Source organism: Lampetra planeri, chromosome 60, assembly GCF_965212315.1.
Source record: "Lampetra planeri chromosome 60, kcLamPlan1.2.h2, whole genome shotgun sequence".
Lineage (NCBI taxonomy): Eukaryota > Metazoa > Chordata > Hyperoartia > Petromyzontiformes > Petromyzontidae > Lampetra > Lampetra planeri.
The window spans coordinates 584,480-604,624 of NC_136166.1; the positions used below are offsets into that span (position 1 = coordinate 584,480).

Here is a 20,145-nt window from a genome sequence, read left to right on the forward strand (position 1 = left end):
CCGCGCCGCTTCCAGTTGGCCGTGGGCCTGAGCCAGCGGTGGGAATTCCGCATTTCCAAGGTGGGGTCAGGACATCCATAGGACTTGCCACGAAGGGGAGCTCTACCACGACATCGGCTGAGGAGTTCACAACGATGATGTTAATGAAGATCTGAATAGCCGGGATGAACTTCAGTTATATCGATGTGTAAATATAGCGCCGTATTCCAATGGGCTTTACGTCAATTGTAAAATTGTGCAAAAGATGGTAGTGGTGGAAATAAAAAGTGGCGTTATTAGACAAATAATTACATACGAAAATCACGACAAAACTCGTAGTGTTCGTTGAAAATAAGACAGAGAATATTTTATTTTATACCTGAAGTGCACACGTGCAGGCTATGTAAAGTCCTTAGCAAACATTCCCCCAAAATGCTTTGCATCGTAAATTAGCCACACACCACATTTAGAGAAGAAAATTAAAATAACAACACAGAGCACGACAAGACGGGTGGCTGGAGGCCATCGCCGCTTCGTCCCCATCACGAACTCGCTGCGGAGATTTCCAACCACCCCACATTTCATGAGCGACAATGTTTGTTGGTGGATCACTGCAACCTTAAAAGTACGGCCAAGGCATTTCCGGCACGCTCGACCCGAGCGTGTGGTGGTGCTGGTGGTGATCCGGCGTGCGCTCCCTTCCCCACATCCGTCTCATCTCATCCTCTCCTGGTTACCAAATATTCCTCCCAACCTTTTTCATAAGGCAACAGGATCGATGTAGGGCACATTTACACTGGGTGATTATCGATGGAAGGCTAGTGGTAGTGCCTTACACCGGTAAATCCAACCCCGAGGCAGCCGAGCGGCAGCAGTCCGGAAAGAGCTCGAGTTGTGAACCGCGACCCTGTTGTGCGTGCCGTGTGCGTTGGACTTGTGTCGCACCGCACGCAGCCCACCGTGCTCGCCGGAGGTGCGGGAGGAACAACAACAAACCAAACAAGACAACAAGCAGCCTCGCACAGACACAGTCGGTGGCGTCGTGGCCATGTCCTGCTGGGGTGCTGTGTGGAGGCTCGGAGGGAGGGCACGGCCCTGCGCTGACACGCGTCGTGATGGTCTTCCACGCTGCGCGGCACTACGATGATGCCGGCTGTCTATTGATTATTTTTGGACTCCGCAGGACTCGAGCCCATATCGACCGGCCCCGTGCTCGCACCAAACGTCGAGACGCACTTCGGGCCATCGAGCCGACCGACGCACGGAGGTGGTGACGATGATGACGATGATGACGACGATGTGCTGCCTGCATCGTGACGCTTGCCGTGACAACCCCGAGCACCGCGAATGAATGTTGATGAATTATAAAACACAACGGTCCTGTTAACGTCATGGCGTCGTGCGGTTCTCTCGGCCAACTCGCGTGTCGCTTTTTTTTATTCGCAAGTGATTTTTGGGGCGAGACCACACGACGCGATGATCTGGCCAAAAGTGAAACGGTCCTTCCCTCCGCCACCCAACGCAGCCAAATTGCGTCATCGCGTGGCGCACGACGCCTTTGATGGGGCGCCGATCATTCCGTCGTTTTAGCTCGCTGTGCACGCGTGGGAGAGCTCATTGCTCAGGGCCACTTATCTTAGCGAATGTCGCTCTCTCACTCACCCACGGGGAGAGAGTTGGTGAGTGTGAGTGGCTCTCTCACTCACCCACGGAGAGAGAGGTGGTGAGTGTGAGTCACTCTCTCACTCACCCACGCTGAGAGAGTTGGTGAGTGTGAGTCACTCTCTAACTCACCCAAGGGGAGAGAGTTGGTGAGTGTCAGTCACTCTCTAACTCACCCACGGTGAGAGAGTTGGTGAGTGAGAGTGGCTCTCTCACTCACCCACGGGGAGAGAGTTGGTGAGTGTGAGTGGCTCTCTCACTCACCCACGCTGAGAGAGTTGGTGAGTGTGAGTCACTCTCTCACTCACCCACGCTGAGAGAGTTGGTGAGTGTGAGTCACTCTCTCACTCACCCACGCTGAGAGAGTTGGTGAGTGTGAGTCACTCTCTAACTCACCCAAGGGGAGAGAGTTGGTGAGTGTCAGTCACTCTCTAACTCACCCACGGTGAGAGAGTTGGTGAGTGAGAGTGGCTCTCTCACTCACCCACGGGGAGAGAGTTGGTGAGTGTGAGTGGCTCTCTCACTCACCCACGCTGAGAGAGTTGGTGAGTGTGAGTCACTCTCTCACCCACGCTGAGAGAGTTGGTGAGTGTGAGTGGCTCTCTCACTCACCCACGCTGAGAGAGTTGGTGAGTGAGAGTGGCTCTCTCACTCACCCACGCTGAGAGAGTTGGTGAGTGTGAGTCACTCTCTCACTCACCCACGCTGAGAGAGTTGGTGAGTGAGAGTGGCTCTCTCACTCACCCACGCTGAGAGAGTTGGTGAGTGAGAGTGGCTCTCTCACTCACCCACGCTGAGAGAGTTGGTGAGTGTGAGTCACTCTCTCACTCACCCACGCTGAGAGAGTTGGTGAGTGTGAGTCACTCTCTCACTCACCCACGCTGAGAGAGTTGGTGAGTGAGAGTGGCTCTCTCACTCACCCACGCTGAGAGAGTTGGTGAGTGTGAGTGGCTCTCTCACTCACCCACGCTGAGAGAGTTGGTGAGTGTGAGTCACTCTCTCACTCACCCACGCTGAGAGAGTTGGTGAGTGAGAGTGGCTCTCTCACTCACCCACGGGGAGAGAGGTGGTGAGTGTGAGTCACTCTCTCACTCACCCACGCTGAGAGAGTTGGTGAGTGTGAGTGGCTCTCTCACTCACCCACGGTGAGAGAGTTGGTGAGTGAGAGTGGCTCTCTCACTCACCCACGGGGAGAGAGGTGGTGAGTGTGAGTCACTCTCTCACTCACCCACGCTGAGAGAGTTGGTGAGTGTGAGTCCCGCTCACAAATTTGGCCGGATCATTGTGTAAGTGGCCTCGCATAAAAATCAGCTACAAATAAAAGTAAAACAATCGGCTGCAAAAATCTGCGGCGACGTTCGGACAACAAGAAGCGTGCTCGGCCCTCCCTTGAAGTTGCTCCAACGATGCGAATTCGGGGCGCCGCGAAAATACCCACTACTCGTTACTGCGAACAGCTGACGCTGAGTTACATTAAATCGGTACAAAATAAGGCACTTGATAGAACGTTCTCCCTCTTTGCCAGGGCGGACGGTGTTCTTTGTTTTGTAATTCGGCGAATCCGCAGCTTTCAATCGGCCGATTGGGTTGTGTGTCTTCATTGTACATCAAATATTTTGTTTGTTTGCCGCGTCGATTGAAACATCTGAAGAATTGGAGTCAACTCAGAACGCAGGCCCCATGCTGGCTGCCTGTGGCAGGCTAACTCCGATATCGACTCACGTACGAGAGCCTCAGCAGCTTCCCTTCACTCGGGAGTTATTCCACATTAGTGTCGTTTTGTGTTTGCGCCTGGCTGGACGCGTTCTTCACCTGCAGACGACCCCGCATGAGCCTGCCCCTTCTCATCGTCGTAAATTAACAACTTCTGACGCTAATGATGCGCGCACACACACAAGACAAAGATCCCCCGTGTAGTCCTGACAGACTGTTGGGGCAAGTGCTGTTAGCGAGCACCTATGAAGGCCGGCACGGCACACGAGGCGGTGGGTGACCAGCACCACGCCCGGACGCCTTTGTCTCCCCAGTGGCACCTGTTGCGATGTTTACACACCGCAACAGGTACTCATTTAAGGCTGAGTCGACCTAGGGGAGGCTCCGGACCGGTTCAGATGATCAGATAATCGTCACTGGTGTTGGTGGCCGTGAGCGGGAATCAAATCCGGGCCGCCGGATTTGCGGCGCAGCGCGCTAACCGCTGCACCACCGCTCCCCACACGCACTCATGCTGTCGGTTATGCCACAATGAATCGGATGAATCGCCAAAATGATGACGTCATGTGAACATCGTGCCGTCATTGTGACCATCGTGACGTCAATTAATCCACAGCACCGAACGTGGTGGCAACTAATTTTCCACGATTTTCGTGAAATATCTTTTTTTTTGCCAGGAGATTAAATATTTGAGAAGAACTTAACGGGCGACGACGATTCTGCCCCCAGGGGATGTTGCTCCGTGCGTTGCGGCATCGCCAAATGATCGCAGCAACCCTCGATAGGACGGCGTTCTAAATCTGCGATGATCAACCGATCAACATCTGAGACTCGCTGTTCTGAACTTGGCAAACTAAAATCATAAAATTATATATATGTATGTTAAAATAAAAAAAAACTCTCTTACACCCCACAGTCCGTTAAGAAACCAGAAATATGAAAATTAAAAAAATATATAAAGTTAAATCAGAAGCCGGTACAGAAACGAATGCAACCCACTACGATCAGAGGCCGTGCGACGGAATGACTTTGATGTTCACAAGCAAAAGCGGCCAACCTGACTTGAGTGCAACAACCCGTAGCACGCACCCAGCAAGACACTCGCCCACTCATCACGACACTCGCCCACCCAGCACAACACTCGCCCACCCAGCACGGCACGCGCCCACCGTGCTCGTGAACCAGCCACACTAAACAATCCACCGCTTCTTTTATCGAAAGGCGCAACGCCACCCACGATTAAGATTCATCTCCGTTACTGCAAAGCGTCTTCGGGGGTTGCAACTTGGGATTAAGTGCATAATCATTATTAGCATTCCGCAGGCCCCCAACATTTGTAGAGTACAAGCTTTGTCAGTTTACTTTAACAGCAGTCAAAATTAATGTCCTCTTAATGACCCAGGAAAGCCTCGCTGATTATAGCCGGTGAGAACGGACGTCTGGGTTTGAGACCCCCCCTCCCCCCAGGTTCTGGGTGTCTCTGCCTTCTCTTGTGAGGTTCTCTGACTGAGCTCTCACCCCGTGGCACCCCGCGGGTATGAACCCCCGGGTGCCCGCGTCCGCCAAGGGCTTCGTCGTAGCCATTGAGCCGGCAGTCACTGACATCCTGGGCTTGAGCCCTGGGTCTCAATGTGTCTTGCTCTCTCAGGGGGTTCAGAATGGCCGTGTTGGAGACGCCGAGCCACCGCTGGTGACTTGGCGTCGCGAATTTGACGCGTTGTGAGTGTGAGTAGACGCGGGCATTGCTATCGACACATTTCAGTCTGTTAATGCATTGTGTAAATCGTCCGACCCGAAGTTCCCCTGGATTAAGACTCTGCACGCCTACGCGCGTGGTCAAATTTAACCTCCGCACGGAATTCTGGGGAACTCTCCGCGCAAGAACCGGTGCACGTTACGAGCCGAATTAGAATCCCTGGACGTTGCGCAGTTTCATCAAACGTTGATGCGATTCCCAGATTCTTCACGGGGCTCGTCTTGAGTAAGAATCGTTCCGCGCTTGGAATGTTACGGCCGTGAGTGACCGTCACGCTCTCTGACGGGTTTAAGTGACCGGTACCGTCACGTTCTTAATGTTCGGCTCCGTGTACGGCAAGTCCTCGCTTAACGCGCGGTGGTGTTCACGCTCGAACACGTTTTGGCGCAACGCCCCCCCCCCCCCGTTATATCACGGAATGTGCCCCCCCCCCCCACCGTTATAACGCGGTTTCTGAGCGGTCAAAGACGCACTACTTTCTTGAGCTGCGTGGATGAGCGGTACAGTGATACAGTAACGCAGCGGCATGTTCTCAGTTGTTTGTGCCGCCATCTCACCATGCGTGGGTACGGAGGACGTCGCACCTCGCCAAACTTTACTGTTACATCACTTACGGCGAAATTGTTTTCACTTGACAGGACCGCATCTACCGTGTTAAACGAGGACTTGCCGTATACACCTGTGTTAAAAAATACATATAATAATCCAAATCCCACGTGAATTTTAGACCACAATTACATCTGCGGCACCACTCGGTCCAGATGCATAAACGCAAATCGTGCGTCGCGATTCGGGTGTTGCTGGGAAGGCAGTTTCAACCCGTTTAGGTGGAAATCCCCGACCCAAATCTTTTCCAGGCTCCGTTCATCCAGCGTCCGATTCTTGCGTCCACACGACGATATTTTTATCGAGTGTGGGGAAGCAGCCGAATCTAGCGGAAACCAAACTGGAAGAAGAATGGGCAAACTCAGCGGAGCTGCATTTCTGGATGTTCTATCCACGTTTTGGATGTTCGGGGCAAATCCCACCCGTGTTTTCCAATCCACGCGTCGACGGGAAGCGCAAAATATCCACCAAATTTAAATGCCCCCCAAAAAAAGAACGAGTCAAATAATATTTTTTTACGAAAATACTAATCTCAAAGATATTGTAATCAAACATCTCGACAACTGTCGTGGCACCCCGGCAAGTTTCGACTTGCAGGACCCTCCCACCGCCTGCAGGCCGTCACCCGGAGCTCGTCTCTAACACGTCACCCGGAGCTCGTCTCTAACACGTCACCCGGAGCTCGTCTCTAACACGTCACCCGGAGCTCGTCTCTAACACGTCACCCGGAGCTCGTCTCTAACACGTCACCCGGAGCTCGTCTCTAACACGTCACCCGGAGCTCGTCTTTATTCTTCCCCGCCCGGGGCACGTGGATGTCTGCGTGGACGTTGTGGCGGTGGCGGGTGGGTGGCGGTGGTAGTAGATGGCGGTGGTGGGTGGGTGGTGGTGGTAGTAGATGGCGGTGGTGGGTGGGTGGTGGCGGTGGTGGTGTTGGTGAGTGGGTGGATGGCGGTGGTGGTTGGGTGACGGTGGTGGGTGGGTGACGGTGGTGGCGGTGGTGGTGAGTGGGTGGGTGGATGGTGGGTGGGTAGCGGTGGTGGGTGGGTGACGGTGGGTGGGTGGCGGAGGCCCTCACAGGTCGCTGGTTGGCTGGGCGCCAGCCCCACGCTTGCGGAAGTAGCAGCCGCTGCAGTGGAGGCGCCCCGACAGCATCCGCACGTCCATCCCTGTGCGCGCGTCCCCCAGCGAGCCCGAGCACACCTCGCACTGCGGGGGGCACACGGGGGGGGGGGGGCAAGGGAGGGGGGAATTTGATGACAAACTCGCACTGTTGTGTGTGTGTATGTAGTGTGTAGTGTGTGTGTAGTTTATAATGTAGTGCGTGTGGTGTGTGTATTCCAGTCTAGTGTATAGTGTAGTGTATAGTGTAGTGTACAGTGTAGTGTATAGTGTAGTGTATAGTGGAGTATGTGTGTGCCTCGTCCGACACCTTGAAGCAGTCGATGTGGAAGAAGAGGTTGAGAGAGTCGATGAACATGGCCGCCCCGTGGCCGATGGCGTTGCCACAGCTCCCGCACTCCTTCTTCTCGCCCGCGATCCTGCAGCCCACGAGCCCGCAAGGTGAGGGGGCAGCCCCTGCAACTGCTCACGCCGCCGCCGCTACCACTGCCACCGTTGGTGGAATCGCCTCCACTATTGGGGCAGAGCACCTCTCCAGCGGGGCTATTCGGCCAAGTCGTGATAACGTAGAGACCCATGGACTCACATAGAGACTCAGAGGGTAACAGAGACCCATGGACACGCATAGAGACTCATAGAGGGTCACAGAGACCCATGGACTCGCAAAGAGACTCAGAGGGTCACAGAGACCCATGGACTCACATAGAGACTCACATAGAGGGTCACAGAGACCCATGGACACGCATAGAGACTCATAGAGGGTCACAGAGACCCATGGACTCGCAAAGAGACTCAGAGGGTCACAGAGACCCATGGACTCGCAAAGAGACTCAGAGGGTCACAGAGACCCATGGACTCGCAAAGAGACTCAGAGGGTCACAGAGACCCATGGACTCGCATAGAGACTCAGAGTGACGCAGAGACCCATGGACTTGCGTAGACTGGGTTTTGATTTAAACCGGGTGGTCCCCAAGCATAGCTGCTTGGTCGTGCGGTGGCTGGGCATGCGGGCGACAGTACATTACCCAGCCAACGCTGATGATGGGACTGTGTCCAGATTTTTGAAGGCTCTGAGAGCTCCTCACCCAATCCAGCCTGGTTAAACCCAGGATGGATTGTAGGCAGGCCAGCCTAAATGTTTCTAACCGGTGCAGATGCTCCATTGTAGTGGCCCTCGTTTCACAAGCATAGAGAGTTGAGGGCACGACTGTGGCAGAAAAGACCCGGAGCTTCGTGTGGAGCGACAGAGCTAGGCAGCTTCCACTCAGCGTGGGTGGGGGTGAGTGGACACTGAACGGCTGCATCACTTTGAGCCGAATCTCTTAACAATTGCACGGAATCCTCATCATCAACATCATCACGACGCTGTCGCGTTGCTTGCTGCCCGCGCCCGCGTGCGCTCACTTGGCCGGGCTGTAGCTGGTTCCGCCGTACCCCGACAGCGACGAGTATGCAGAGCCGAGTGAGCTGCTACCACCGCCGCCCCCGTACCCCCCTCCGAAGCTCGTGCCACCGTAGCCGGGGCTTCTCGCCGTCGTCTGCGTGGGACTTCTCGCCGTGCTGTAACTGGCGCTGCCGCTGCCGTTGCCACTGCCGCCGTAGCCACCGCCGCCGCCGCCGTAGCCGCCGTGGCTGGACCCGTAGCCGGGGCTTCTGGTCGTGCCGTAGTTGACGCTGTACGTCGCGCTGTAGCTCGGGCTGCCGGAGCCAAATCTGGCGCCGCCGCCGCCGCTGCCGCCGTAACCGCCGCCGCCGGAGCTGCTGGAGAAGTTGTGGTAGTTGGGGCTGAGCGTCTGCCGCCCGTAGGAGCTGCTGCTGCTGCGGTAGGAGGAGGGGCGCTGGCTGGCGTCGCGGTAGGAGTAGGTGGGGCTGCGGTGCGAGGAGCCCATGGAGCCTACGGAGCCCGCGGAGCCCATGGAGCGGTCTGGGGAGAGAAATGGGGACGGCGATGATGACGACAATCACGATTATGACGACAATGATGACGATTGTGATGGTGATGATGACGATGACGACAATGATTATGACGGCGATGACAATGACGACGATGACGAAGACGACGTTAATTAAAACTTGGCACCGTGCCGCAAAACAATGACTGGGAGACGCGAGGGAGCCACAGACGAGCGGGGACGTAACGAGGCGGCGAGCCGGCGCTAACAAAGAGTTTCCCAAGCTCTGGTCTTCTATACATGTTCCGGTGTTTTCAGCCCCGTTTGTGTTTAGACACGTGGAAGTAAATCGCTACACCCCGAAAAAACCTACGTGTTGCGCTGGGGCGACACACTTCTGCTGGCAAGCCAGGGTACAAACAGGCATAATAAGGGCGATAACAATGATTCTGATATTAATATTCATGACGCTGATTATGGCTGGCACATCAACAATATCCGCCGTTTGCCACTAAGTGGCGGTAACGTAACCCCAGCACTTGTGCCAGGCTAGGTGCACTTTCAGACCGTCACGAGAAGTAGGTTAAGTTAGTCGATTACGTTTTAGAGCCAGCTGGCCAGGATTGGGTAAAAAACTGAGACCCCAATGTTCACCCCCGCATCTGGACAGCACCTGGCTAAGTGTCTTGAAGGCTCGCTGCTGGCAAGAGGTCACAGCACGGACCCAGCAGGTGCCATGGATCGACTGACTGAGATGACTGGCTGATGCACCACCTGTGCCCCCTACTCTGCCAACTTGCTGTGTTATAGCCGCCCGCCACTCCGCTCGTTGTTGTGAGCGTCGCTCCTCCGCCCTCTGTTGTTGTTGGAGGGCGACTGCCTCCAACTGCCCAGTAGCGTCCTTCACGAGCCTCCTCCACAGAGGCCGATTTGACACTGCTGGTCGTGCCCGTTTAGCCCCCTCTATCCAGCCAAACAGAAGCTGCTTGGGCATGCGGTGGCTGGGAATGTGGGCTACATGACCCAGCCAGTGCAGCCTTGCCCGCCGGAGGACTTCACTGATGGGACCGTGTTCAGATCTTTCAAGGATTTGTGAACTCCTCACACAATCCAACCTGATTGAACCCAGAATGGATCGTAGGCAGGGCAGCCTGAAAGTTTCAAACTTGCACAGATGTTCCATTAGAGGGGCACACATACGTGCACGCACACACACAACAAAGCAAACAAAAATCCCCCGTATAGCCTCAACAGACTGTTGGAGCAAGTGCTGTTAGCGAGCACCTTTGAAGGCCAGCACGTCACACAAGGGGGTGGGTGGCCAGCACCACGCTGGCCGCCTTTGCCTCCCTTGTGGCGATGTTTACACACCGCACGGGTACTCATTTGAGGCTCGATTGACCTAGGGGAGGCCCAGGACAGGTTCAAATAATCGTCACTGGTGTTGGACGTGAGCGGGAATCGAACTCGGGTCGCCGGGTTCATAGCGCAAGTGCACACACACACGTGTACACACACACGTGTACACACACACGTGTACACACACACACGTGTACACACACACACGTGTACACACACACGTGTACACACACACGTGTACACACACACACACGTGTACACACACACGTGTACACACACACACTCGCGTACTTCTGCCAAGGGAGATGTAGGGGTTGTAGCTGCTCGCACTCGGAGAAGACTGTCGCGGCAGGCTGGCCGAGCGGCGGTCATCGGTGGTGACGGTGGTGGTGAGGAGGTTCGGGGAACGCTGCTCGGCACTGCCCGGAACGACGGTCGGACTCCAGGGGCCGGGTTTGGTGGGGCTGCCAGAACAAATCCGCCCGTCGTTCCCCCGGTTAATCCATCGGTCAGTCGGTCGGTGAATAGATTCATCGGTCAAGAGTTCATTCGTTTGGCGAGGATAATGAACAAGTCACCGAATGAGTCAATCATTTCGTCAGCGAGAGAATGAAGCGGCGGAAGCAGTCATGCAATCAAAGAATCAATAAATCATGATTTGAATCAATAAATCTACGAGAGAAAACGAATAGACCAATCAGTTAATTAAGTCAGCCAGTCGATTAATCAATTATTCCATGAATTATTCAAGCAATCAGGCATTTAATCAGTGACTCAGCCAGTCTGTCAATGAATAATGTAATGACTCATGATGATGATGATCATGTTATTAATTATATTTGAAAATTTTAGGATGATGATGATGACGATGATCTGGATGATGATCATTATAATGATGATTACAATTGGCGTGCTGATGACAATGACGGCGGCAATGATGGTGATGTGATTATGACGACGGTGACGATGTGAGCGACGGTGCCGTCACCTGCTGGAGGACGAGGTCCTCTCCAGCCTCTTCCTCTCGTTCCACCGCCGCTCCTCCTCCTCAATCTCCCTCTTCATCTTCTCCACCTCCTCCGCATCCTCGCCGTCGCTCGCAGCCCCCCCGGCGTTGCCCCCTGCCGCGGGTCCCCCACCGACGACTCCGTTGCGACTCCCCCCGCCGGAAGCCGCGTGGTTCGAGGCCCCCCAAGACACGGCCCCCTCCAGTCTGCGACGCTCCTGCCATCGCCGCTCCTCCTCCTCCGCCTCCTCCCGCTGCTTCCGCTCGGCCTCCTGCCCGCCGATTCGTCCGTCAGTTCGTTCCACCATTCGTTGACCGGTTTAACGACTTTGATCGTTCGCTCGTTCGTCTCAGCATGCGTCCGTTTGTCTCGTCTGTTCATCGTCTCGTCTGTCCATCGTCTCGTCTGTCCATCGTCTCGTCTGTCCATCGTCTCGTTTGTCCATTGTCTCGTCTGTCCATTGTCTCGTCTGTCCATTGTCTCGTCTGTCCATTGTCTAGTCTGGCCATTGTCTAGTCTGGCCATTGTCTCGTCTGTCCATTGTCTCGTCTGTCCATTGTCTCGTCTGTCCATTGTCTCGTTTGTCCATTGTCTCGTCTGTCCATTGTCTCGTCTGTCCATTGTCTCGTCTGTTCATTGTCTCGTCTGTCCATTGTCTCGTCTGTCCATTGTCTCGTCTGTCCATTGTCTCGTCTGTTCATTGTCTCATCTGTTAATTGTCTCGTCTGTCCATTGTCTCAGCCACCTTCGCTCACTTTCCCATGTCGACTAATTCACTATTTTTTATTCACGTATGTTGAACGTCTTGGGCACCGCACGTAGCTGCATGCATTTATTCCATGATTCATGCATTCAAATAATTCATGCGCTGAGTGAGTGCGTCAGTGATCGCGATAGCAGTCAGTGCTCTCAGTCATCTCAGTCAGCCGACCCATGGCACTTGGTCAGTCCCGTGATCTGCCAGTGGGCGTTCGACACTTCAGTGGCCTTAAGTGCACATAGCCTGGCACAAGCGCCGTGGTGACGTCACCGCCACTTAGTGGCAAATGGCGGTTGTTGTTGTTTCGATAGCGAGTGACTAAGGTGGTGAGTGCATGGGGGGGGGGGGAGTGGGCGAGTGAGCGAGGGAGCGATCGTGTAGAGCAAAGTGAGCCCAGGTTCTACTTACATGGTCAACCATGACATCATCGTTGTCTTCTGTGGAGACAGGAATGTGGAAATAGACAAAAATCAGCCAGTCGCGACATCAATGACATTATTCAAATACCCGAGATTCCCGATAGCAATTGCAATTGATTACCAACGAACAGTACAACAAGCCACAAGGTCCGAGTGATCTATTGCTGAAGCTCAAATCAGCATTGAGGCATTGGGGCTCATCTCCCCGTTCACAGCCCTGCATAGCCAGCGGTGGAAATTCCACGTTCCTATGGCGGGGGAGAGTTTTTGGCCATAGGATAATTCCACAAAGTGGTATTAATTTCATTGTATCGACCCCCAGAGGGACAGATGATGGGCTGAGCGGCCTCCTGGCCTGGGCACTGATAAGCCAATCCGTATCCACTCTCCTCTCATTGCATCTCATGCCAGATCTGATCCAAAATTAAACACCACACCAACGACCACTACCAGCTTCCCTGCTCCACGCGATATTTCCGCGGAGACTACTACGGTACTATCAACACCCGGGTTCGATTCCTGACCACGGCCAACATGAGTGGGCGAGTGATATCTTATCAGGTCACCAAATCTGCGTTGACCAGCGCAGTGAAGTATGTCCACACAACCCCAGTGACAACCCGGGGAATGAATCCAGTTGAACAAAAGATCGAAACCGGAGTTTGCATTTTACCAGAAAATCCGAAGAACTCCGCATTCCGCCACTGGTTTTTCTTCCTGCCGGAAACTTCTCCGTTGCTCGTGCTGCTCACTACACAGTAGAAACAAACAATATTCTAGAATCGCCGTACACACACACACACACGTGCGTACATTTTATGGGGAGTGGTGGTGCAGCAGTCAGTGCGCTATGCTACGAATCGGGCCGTGACCCCCGAGTTCAATTCTTGTTTGCAGCCAACAACTGTGACGAATATCTGAACCGGTCATGGGTCCTCCCCTAGATCGGCTGAGCCTCCCCGTATGTTCGAGGCTATACGGGGAGGATCTTTGCGTGCATGTGTTTGTGCATGTGTAGTGTAGCTTTCAGATATACATATAACTGAACAAGAAGGTGTATCTATTATGAATAAAGTCTGCCGACTCACTGATAACGTAACGAGTAACTGTGAGTGACTATATACACCTGAGTAACTTAGGTAACTCTATTCTGAGACAACATAGCGCTCAAGCCTTCCAAGACGACAAGGTGCCCACTCCAGGACGGTGAAGACGACCCGCTCCCAGGTGACGACAGCGACAGCAGTTCCCCCACAACAGCAGCCCTGAGCCCCGGCTCACGCCGGCTCTTATCCCCCTCACGGCTCGGCCACGCCCCTGTTCCCGAACCCCCTCTCACCGCACCTGGCCCTGTCGTCTCTGCCCTTATTACAATTCATGGCCGTTGGGTCCCGTGCTTCCCCTCACGAGACTCTGCCAACGCTTGTCGCATCAATCATCGTTAGCGACCACTCAGGTCCCACGTCACCCTGTAACGTGACCCTGTCTGTTCCCGTTACGTTAATTAGTAACCATGGCCACGGGGAGCCATACTGTCCCTACATCGCCCCGTACTGTCCTTACGCATGTGTGAGTGTGCACGTGCGTGTGTGCGTGTGTGCGTGTTTGTGTGCGCGTGTGTGTGTGCGTGCGTGTGTGTGTGGTGTTCTTTTCTTTGGTGGGTAGAGTCTGGCACCTTTCTGGGTGGCGCCGACGCTTGGGGGGGGCAGCACCTTGGCGGGCTCGGCGGGCAGGACGGGGCGGCTGGGCTTGTCCGAGGCGACGGCGCGCGTCTCGGAGACGCCGAATCCCTGCCGGGTCGGGTGGGGGGGGGGGTGGCACGGTGATGAACAACGGCGCTGGGTGGGAAGCACGCACGGCACCCACGTCATCCTCACGGCGCGAGGCCGTCACGAAGGAATGCCGCCGCCACTGCCGCTTTGTTTTGACGGGCGGGTACGGAGCCGTGTCGCCTGCGAACGATCCCTAGTTTGGACCGAGACACCGGCGCGCGATCGGCACCGGTCGTTCTGAACAGCGTCAGGGTGGGGGGGGAGCTTTCGACAACCGCCGGACGTCCCCGGGGGCCTCGGTGCTCGGCAGCTGCGTAAAAAAAAAATGAAAATAACGAGAAATAATAAAACACCTGGTACGCGACGGAGGGAGGCGGCGACGATTTGGTGAGTGTCACGGTAACCAAGGAGGTTGTCTTGCCAACGGGAGACACCAGGGTGGTGGTGGCGGCGGCGGCGGCGGGATGCGCGTTCGTCATTACCGGCGGCGGCAATCGCCGACTCAGCCGGTTCACCGCCACCGCCGAGCTGTCGAACTTCCTCGGTGGTGGCGTGGGAGGAGAGGCGACTCGCCGCGGCGGCGCCGCCGGCGGTGCCACCGGCAGTGCCGCTGGTGGTGCCACTGGCGGCGGTGGTCGCCACGGCCCCTCCTCCTCCTCGTCGTCATCATCCCCCCAGGCTCTGGTGGAGCCGTAGCTCTTGCGTGTGGTTGAGGCGGTGTTGTTGTAACTGGTGTTGTTGTAACCAGTGTTGTTGTAGGCGGTGGCTTTGGTGGTGGCTTTGGTGACGGTGGTGGTGGCGGTGTTGTTGTAACCGGTGTTGTTGGAGGCGGTGTTGTTGGAGGTGGCGTTATTGTAACCAGTGTTGTTGTAGGTGGTGGCTTTGGTGGCGGTGGTGGCTTTGGTGACGGTGGTGGTGGCGGTGGTCGCTTTGGTGGTGGGTGCCGCTTTGGCGATGGTGGTGGCGGTGGTCGCTTTGGTGGTGGGTGCCGCTTTCGAGGTTTGTGCCTCCAGCGCCTTCCAGCCCTGCACGGTGCGGTTGTAGCTCTTCACTGACTCCACTTGAGAGTCCGAGGGTTTTTCCAGAGGGCGGTTGAAGGATGTCACCGTCTCCGCCTGCACACGTCGAATGAGGGGCGCCACGGTGGTGAGAGATGTTAACTCCCTCGCCTGGTACACATGAGGTCGTGGGTTCGATCCCGACCCCCATGCCTATATCATTTGGCGTTTACATGTCTCTCTCCCGATGGTCGTGTGGATTTTTGGCTGGGTCCTCTGGTTTTTCCCTCCACATTTAGAATCAACGTCACGCGTTTAGAGTATTTGGCTGCTGGTAATGTCCACGTGATGATGCTAAGACACTTCGTTGAGCTGTCATCTGTGGCCAAGTCACTTCTCAAAAAGGGTTAGATAGCTCAGTGGGCCTTCCTGGTAAAATGAACATAGTTCAATAGTTTTTCATGTTTAATGGAGATCGTCATCATTCCAGGTCTTTGCACCCACAATTGGAGAATTAAGGACAGCCCACAGTGTGACTGGGGCCCACACGAACCAGACAACGGAGCCACCGTATCGAAACCAACTGCATCCTACGGCCGCTCTCCAGCGGACTGAGCGGTACTCGTCGCGCCAACTCCCGAAGTTATCACGTGGCTCACAGACTTCAACTCGGACGTGTGTTTAGCAGATTTTTCCATACACTAGAGAGAGTCATAGTTCCACTCGTTTTGCCCGGGGAAAGTCTCATCAAGTACTCTTTTTTCAGGGAGCGTCCTGCCAAGATTTAGCAGTAGGGGGGCGATGCTGCTGCTGTGTGTGTGTGTGATCCCAATCGAGTTACTTGCGGGGGTTGGTTTTTGAATTTGGCTAATTTGGACGTTGCCAACGACGTCGAGGGGATCTCTGATGAGTGTCGTGGTTAATACGCAGGTGCAGCACAACTCTCGATTATCCGCGAGTTTATCCAATTTGCGGATTAGCCGCGCACCTGAGATTTTTATGTAAATTAATAACTCATGGATTTTACATTAAGCCCAAATTAATAATTAAAAACTTGTTCTACATTTTTATTCTTGGAAATGTTTATTACACGTCACGTGCTTGAACCGAACAAATATCTTGCATCCGGTTAATTTTAAATCCACGTGATCGCCTCTACAGTACAGTAGTTGCATATGTTTACAACTGTGGGTGGAGTTTGATGTTGATTGGCGTGGCTCTGCTGTTATCCACTTAGTGGGCCGAGTCTTCTGGACTTTTGTAACAAGACATGATCAATACATTCTTTACTGCAATTTTTTGTTTTGTCCATTAACAAACTACATTTTCTTCACTTAAACATAATTTATACCTATATTAGTGGCTTTTGGCATAGAGATCCGAGGAAAATCTTTCTATTTTTGGATTTTCCGCGATTTTTTTTTCCACGCCCGTCTTCCTCGTCATTAGCGCGTAGTCTCCTGCATTCACTTGGGCCGCCTGCCAGAATCGAACCACGAAAACCAACAAACCTCCGCAACAAGAGCACGGCTGCACTGCCGCCGGGGCTCGCCGCTCACCTTCTCCTATTCGGACACTTAGACGCGGGCCTCTCTCTTTAGATCTCTGTCCTGGGCACGCTGCGGGGAACGTCATCCTTAAATGTACCTTGAATCCACGGGGCAGGGACTGCACGCTGTCCCACTGTGCGGCCGGAGCCATCCTTGAGGCCTGGCTCGCAGGCAAGCTCGGCTTGGCTTCACTGATCCTGGGCTGCACTGGCACGTTAGGAGAGGGGCTAGGCTTGGGTGCCTCTGCGTAGGCCTTGAACACCGTGGTTGATTTCTGCAAAATAGATGTGTTGGCACAAAGAACAGTTACAATTAATATTATCTATTTCTAATCATCATCATCAGCCACAATCTATCCACAGCCGGGTGACGGCCTCACCACGCTGTTGCCATCCCTCATGGTCCTGCAAATGCCACAAGCCATCTTGCTCCTGCGCATCAGCTGATTTCATTGCCCCATCCCCACTGGGATTGTGCATTCCCCCCTTTCGCTGCCAATCCGTTGTTAGTCTTAACCATCGGTCGTCGTTCCTTCCGGCCGGAACGCCCCCGAGCTGCGATGCGCCCTGCAAAAGCCTCGCTCACTTCTCTTATCGTCACCACGACGCCTCTGCCTTGCGTGCGTTCTCTAATCCACGTGCTCCTCTATCGGGCCTCTCAGTGCGGTTTACAAGGACGCATCTCTCCAACCATCTTTACGCACTCTTTGAAGAGATGGAATTGACCCAACATCCCAAGTCTATGCTGGGTATACAAATACATTATAGATATTATATATATAAAAAACAACAGATATAGCGAGACGAGAAAAGAGAGATGCAGATCAATTAAGAGATTACGTACATTAATTGGCTACGTAACAATCGGTTTTACCCTTTCTGGCAATAAAACAGTTGTGTTCAAATGTTAAAACACCAAACAGAATTATTTTTCAAGGAGCCATGTCTGCATGAACCACAAGACTTGGGGTGAACATGCAAACAAAAAGAACATGCTCTGACATAATATATCAGGGCATGTTGACGACCGTGGCATTCTCTGGTCTCACACTTTGAGACGAGGCTCAAAAGAAAGCTGTCTCTGGTACGGACCAATCAGTTTCAAAGACAATGCCATCATATTGTGTCAGAGCATGTGTTTTCGTTGTTTGCATGTTCATCACAAGTGCTGTTTGTGGGGAATGCAGTGACAGGATTCCTTGAAAAAGGTTTTTGTTTGGTGTTTTAGCATCTTGACACAACAACTGTTTCATTGCCAGAAAGGGTAAAACCGATTGTTATATTTTGATACTGACTAGGAAGGTCCCATATTCATGGGCTATGTTGTTAATTGGCTGCTGTGTCAATTATAGTTTGAAGTTGAACATTTGCCGCAGGGCTCCTTAAGTTACTTGGGTCCCGGAGACCTTTTTTATCCATGCCGAGTGCCCCCCCCCCCCACCGGCCCCATCGATGTCTCACGGGCAGGGCGACGGATGGCTGCGACGAGGCCGTGACGAGGTTCCTCTTCGTCTGCCCGGAGTCCACCGTCTCCCTCCTCCTCTCCGTGCCCTCTTCGTAGTCCCGCGCCGCCTGCGGACGACGGAGGGAGCTCACGCCGCCCCGCGACGACGAGTAGACGGCATCGTCGTCGTTATCGTCGTCGTTATCATCGTCGTCATCGTTATCATCATCGACGCCGCTGCGAAGAAGTGAGAGGGAGAGAGTGAGCACAGAGGAGGGAGAGGGCAGTGGGTAATTGGCACCCGGATAAAGCATCACATTTCGGAGCGCCGAGCACCTGTACCCCGGTTCCATTTGCTTGGCCGTGCCGGGCGGCGGAGGGTCTCGGACGGCAAAAAATTTGGCCGGATTGTTGTGTGGCCCAACCCAAAACCCGACGGTGAATCGGTTGTAACGATCATACTTGCTATAGAAGCCACCGCGACCGCCGCCTCGGCCGCCGCCGCCGCGGCCGTCGACGAGATCGCCACCACGATCGCCACCACGATCGTCACCACGATCGCCACCACGATCGCCACCACGATCGTCACCGCCGCCGGATCGGTAGAGCCGCACGTTGCCGTTGGAATTGGCGGGCTTGTCGTTCTGCTGCTGGAGGAGCTTCTCGCTGGAACCGATCCTCCGGGACTTCCAAGCCGCCAGGCTCTGCGTGGTCGAGAAGGTGAGAGCAGAAGGTGAGAGCAGCACCGTCACCACACAATAAGGAGTTCAGGAGAGATCGTGTGTGCGAGCAGCGTGTGTGTGTGTGTGTCTGGAGTGAGCAGCATGTGTGTGTGTGTGTGTGTCTGGAGTGAGCAGCGTGTGTGTGTGTGAGTGTGTGTGTGAGTCTGTGTGTGGTCCGGCAAAACAACCTCCTACCTCCTCGCGGTGCCGGACGGGCAACACTGTCGTGGGCAGTGCTGTGGGGGGAGGGCCAATGCCCATTGGCCTCTCCCCTCATGGCGTCTGTGACCACCACAGTGGCTAAACGGGGGCTCTGGACGGGTGCGAGGGGCTGGTAACCCCTCCACCTTCAATTAACCACCACTAAACTACGAATTAAACATAAACCTGTAATTAATAAGCTTGTGCCGGAGGCCCCGGGGGGTCAGGCTTTTATGACGTCTCCTGGCCAAACCCCATTTGGCGGAGCCAGGAGATTGAATTTTAACCCTCGGGGCTCCTCCAGAAACAACAAAAAACCATTGCGGATGGCCACGTGGAATGTTCGAACGCTCACTGCGGAGGAGAGGCTGCCACTCCTCTGTCGGGAGCTGGACCGGTACCGCCTGGATCTCTGTGGCATTCAGGAGGTCCGGTGGACCGGTTCTGGCTCCTGCCACCATGAGGGGTGGACAGTCCTCTACTCGGGGCAGGAGACTGCCAAACAACAGGGTGTGGCTCTTCTTCTGAACAAAAGAATGAAGGGGGCGTGGGAGCGTGGCGGTGAGGTGTGGGAAGCTGTAAGCCCCAGGATACTTTGGGCTCGCCTTCCCATCAATCAGAGGCGAGGAGTGGTGGTCGTGGTTACTTATGCCCCCACCGAAGACGAACATCTGTGGAGGGATGCAGGCAAAGCCGATGAGTCGGACGCTTTCTATGACCTCCTGTCACAGGTGCTGGCTAAAGTGGCCACTCGGGACAGAGTCATCTTGTTGGGTGACTTCAATGCCCGAGTTGGTCATGATGCTGGCACCTGGTCTGGAGTGATTGGAAGGCATGGGCCAGATCAGCTCAATAATAACGGTAGGAGGCTGCTAGATTTTTGTGCAGCCCATGGGCTTGTAATTACTAACACGCTCTTTTGGCATCGGCGCATCCACACAACATCATGGATGCATGCCGGGTCCAAGCAAGAACATCTGTTGGACTACGTAGTGACGGACCAGCGGATGCGAGCCCATGTCCTTGACACCAGGACCTACCGTGGAGCTGATCTGCCCTCTGACCATCGACTAGTCATCTGTAAGATGCGCCTGCCATTCTTCCACTCCGGTGGTGGGTGTACACCCAGGATCCCATTCCAACCAAAAGTGGCCTGGTCTAAGTTAGCTGATGAAAGTTGCAAG

General features: G+C 54.4%; 1 protein-coding gene across 1 annotated transcript in view; it reads right to left on the bottom strand.

The window, feature by feature from the left end:
- Positions 1-320: 320 nt before the first annotated feature.
- LOC144736337 (uncharacterized) overlaps positions 321-20,145 on the bottom strand; it is a 44,424-nt gene continuing 24,599 nt past the window's right edge. The window contains exons 4-15 of the mRNA XM_078619001.1: positions 18,501-18,742; positions 18,056-18,275; positions 16,693-16,869; positions 14,401-15,162; positions 13,951-14,065; positions 12,949-13,026; positions 12,265-12,293; positions 11,078-11,367; positions 10,381-10,553; positions 8,243-8,762; positions 7,149-7,257; positions 321-6,925 (exon numbers count right to left, since the gene is read on the bottom strand). Of these exons, the coding sequence (XP_078475127.1) occupies positions 6,791-6,925; positions 7,149-7,257; positions 8,243-8,762; positions 10,381-10,553; positions 11,078-11,367; positions 12,265-12,293; positions 12,949-13,026; positions 13,951-14,065; positions 14,401-15,162; positions 16,693-16,869; positions 18,056-18,275; positions 18,501-18,742 (2,850 nt within the window). The 3' untranslated portion in view covers positions 321-6,790. The remainder of the gene's footprint in view (positions 6,926-7,148; positions 7,258-8,242; positions 8,763-10,380; positions 10,554-11,077; positions 11,368-12,264; positions 12,294-12,948; positions 13,027-13,950; positions 14,066-14,400; positions 15,163-16,692; positions 16,870-18,055; positions 18,276-18,500; positions 18,743-20,145) is intronic.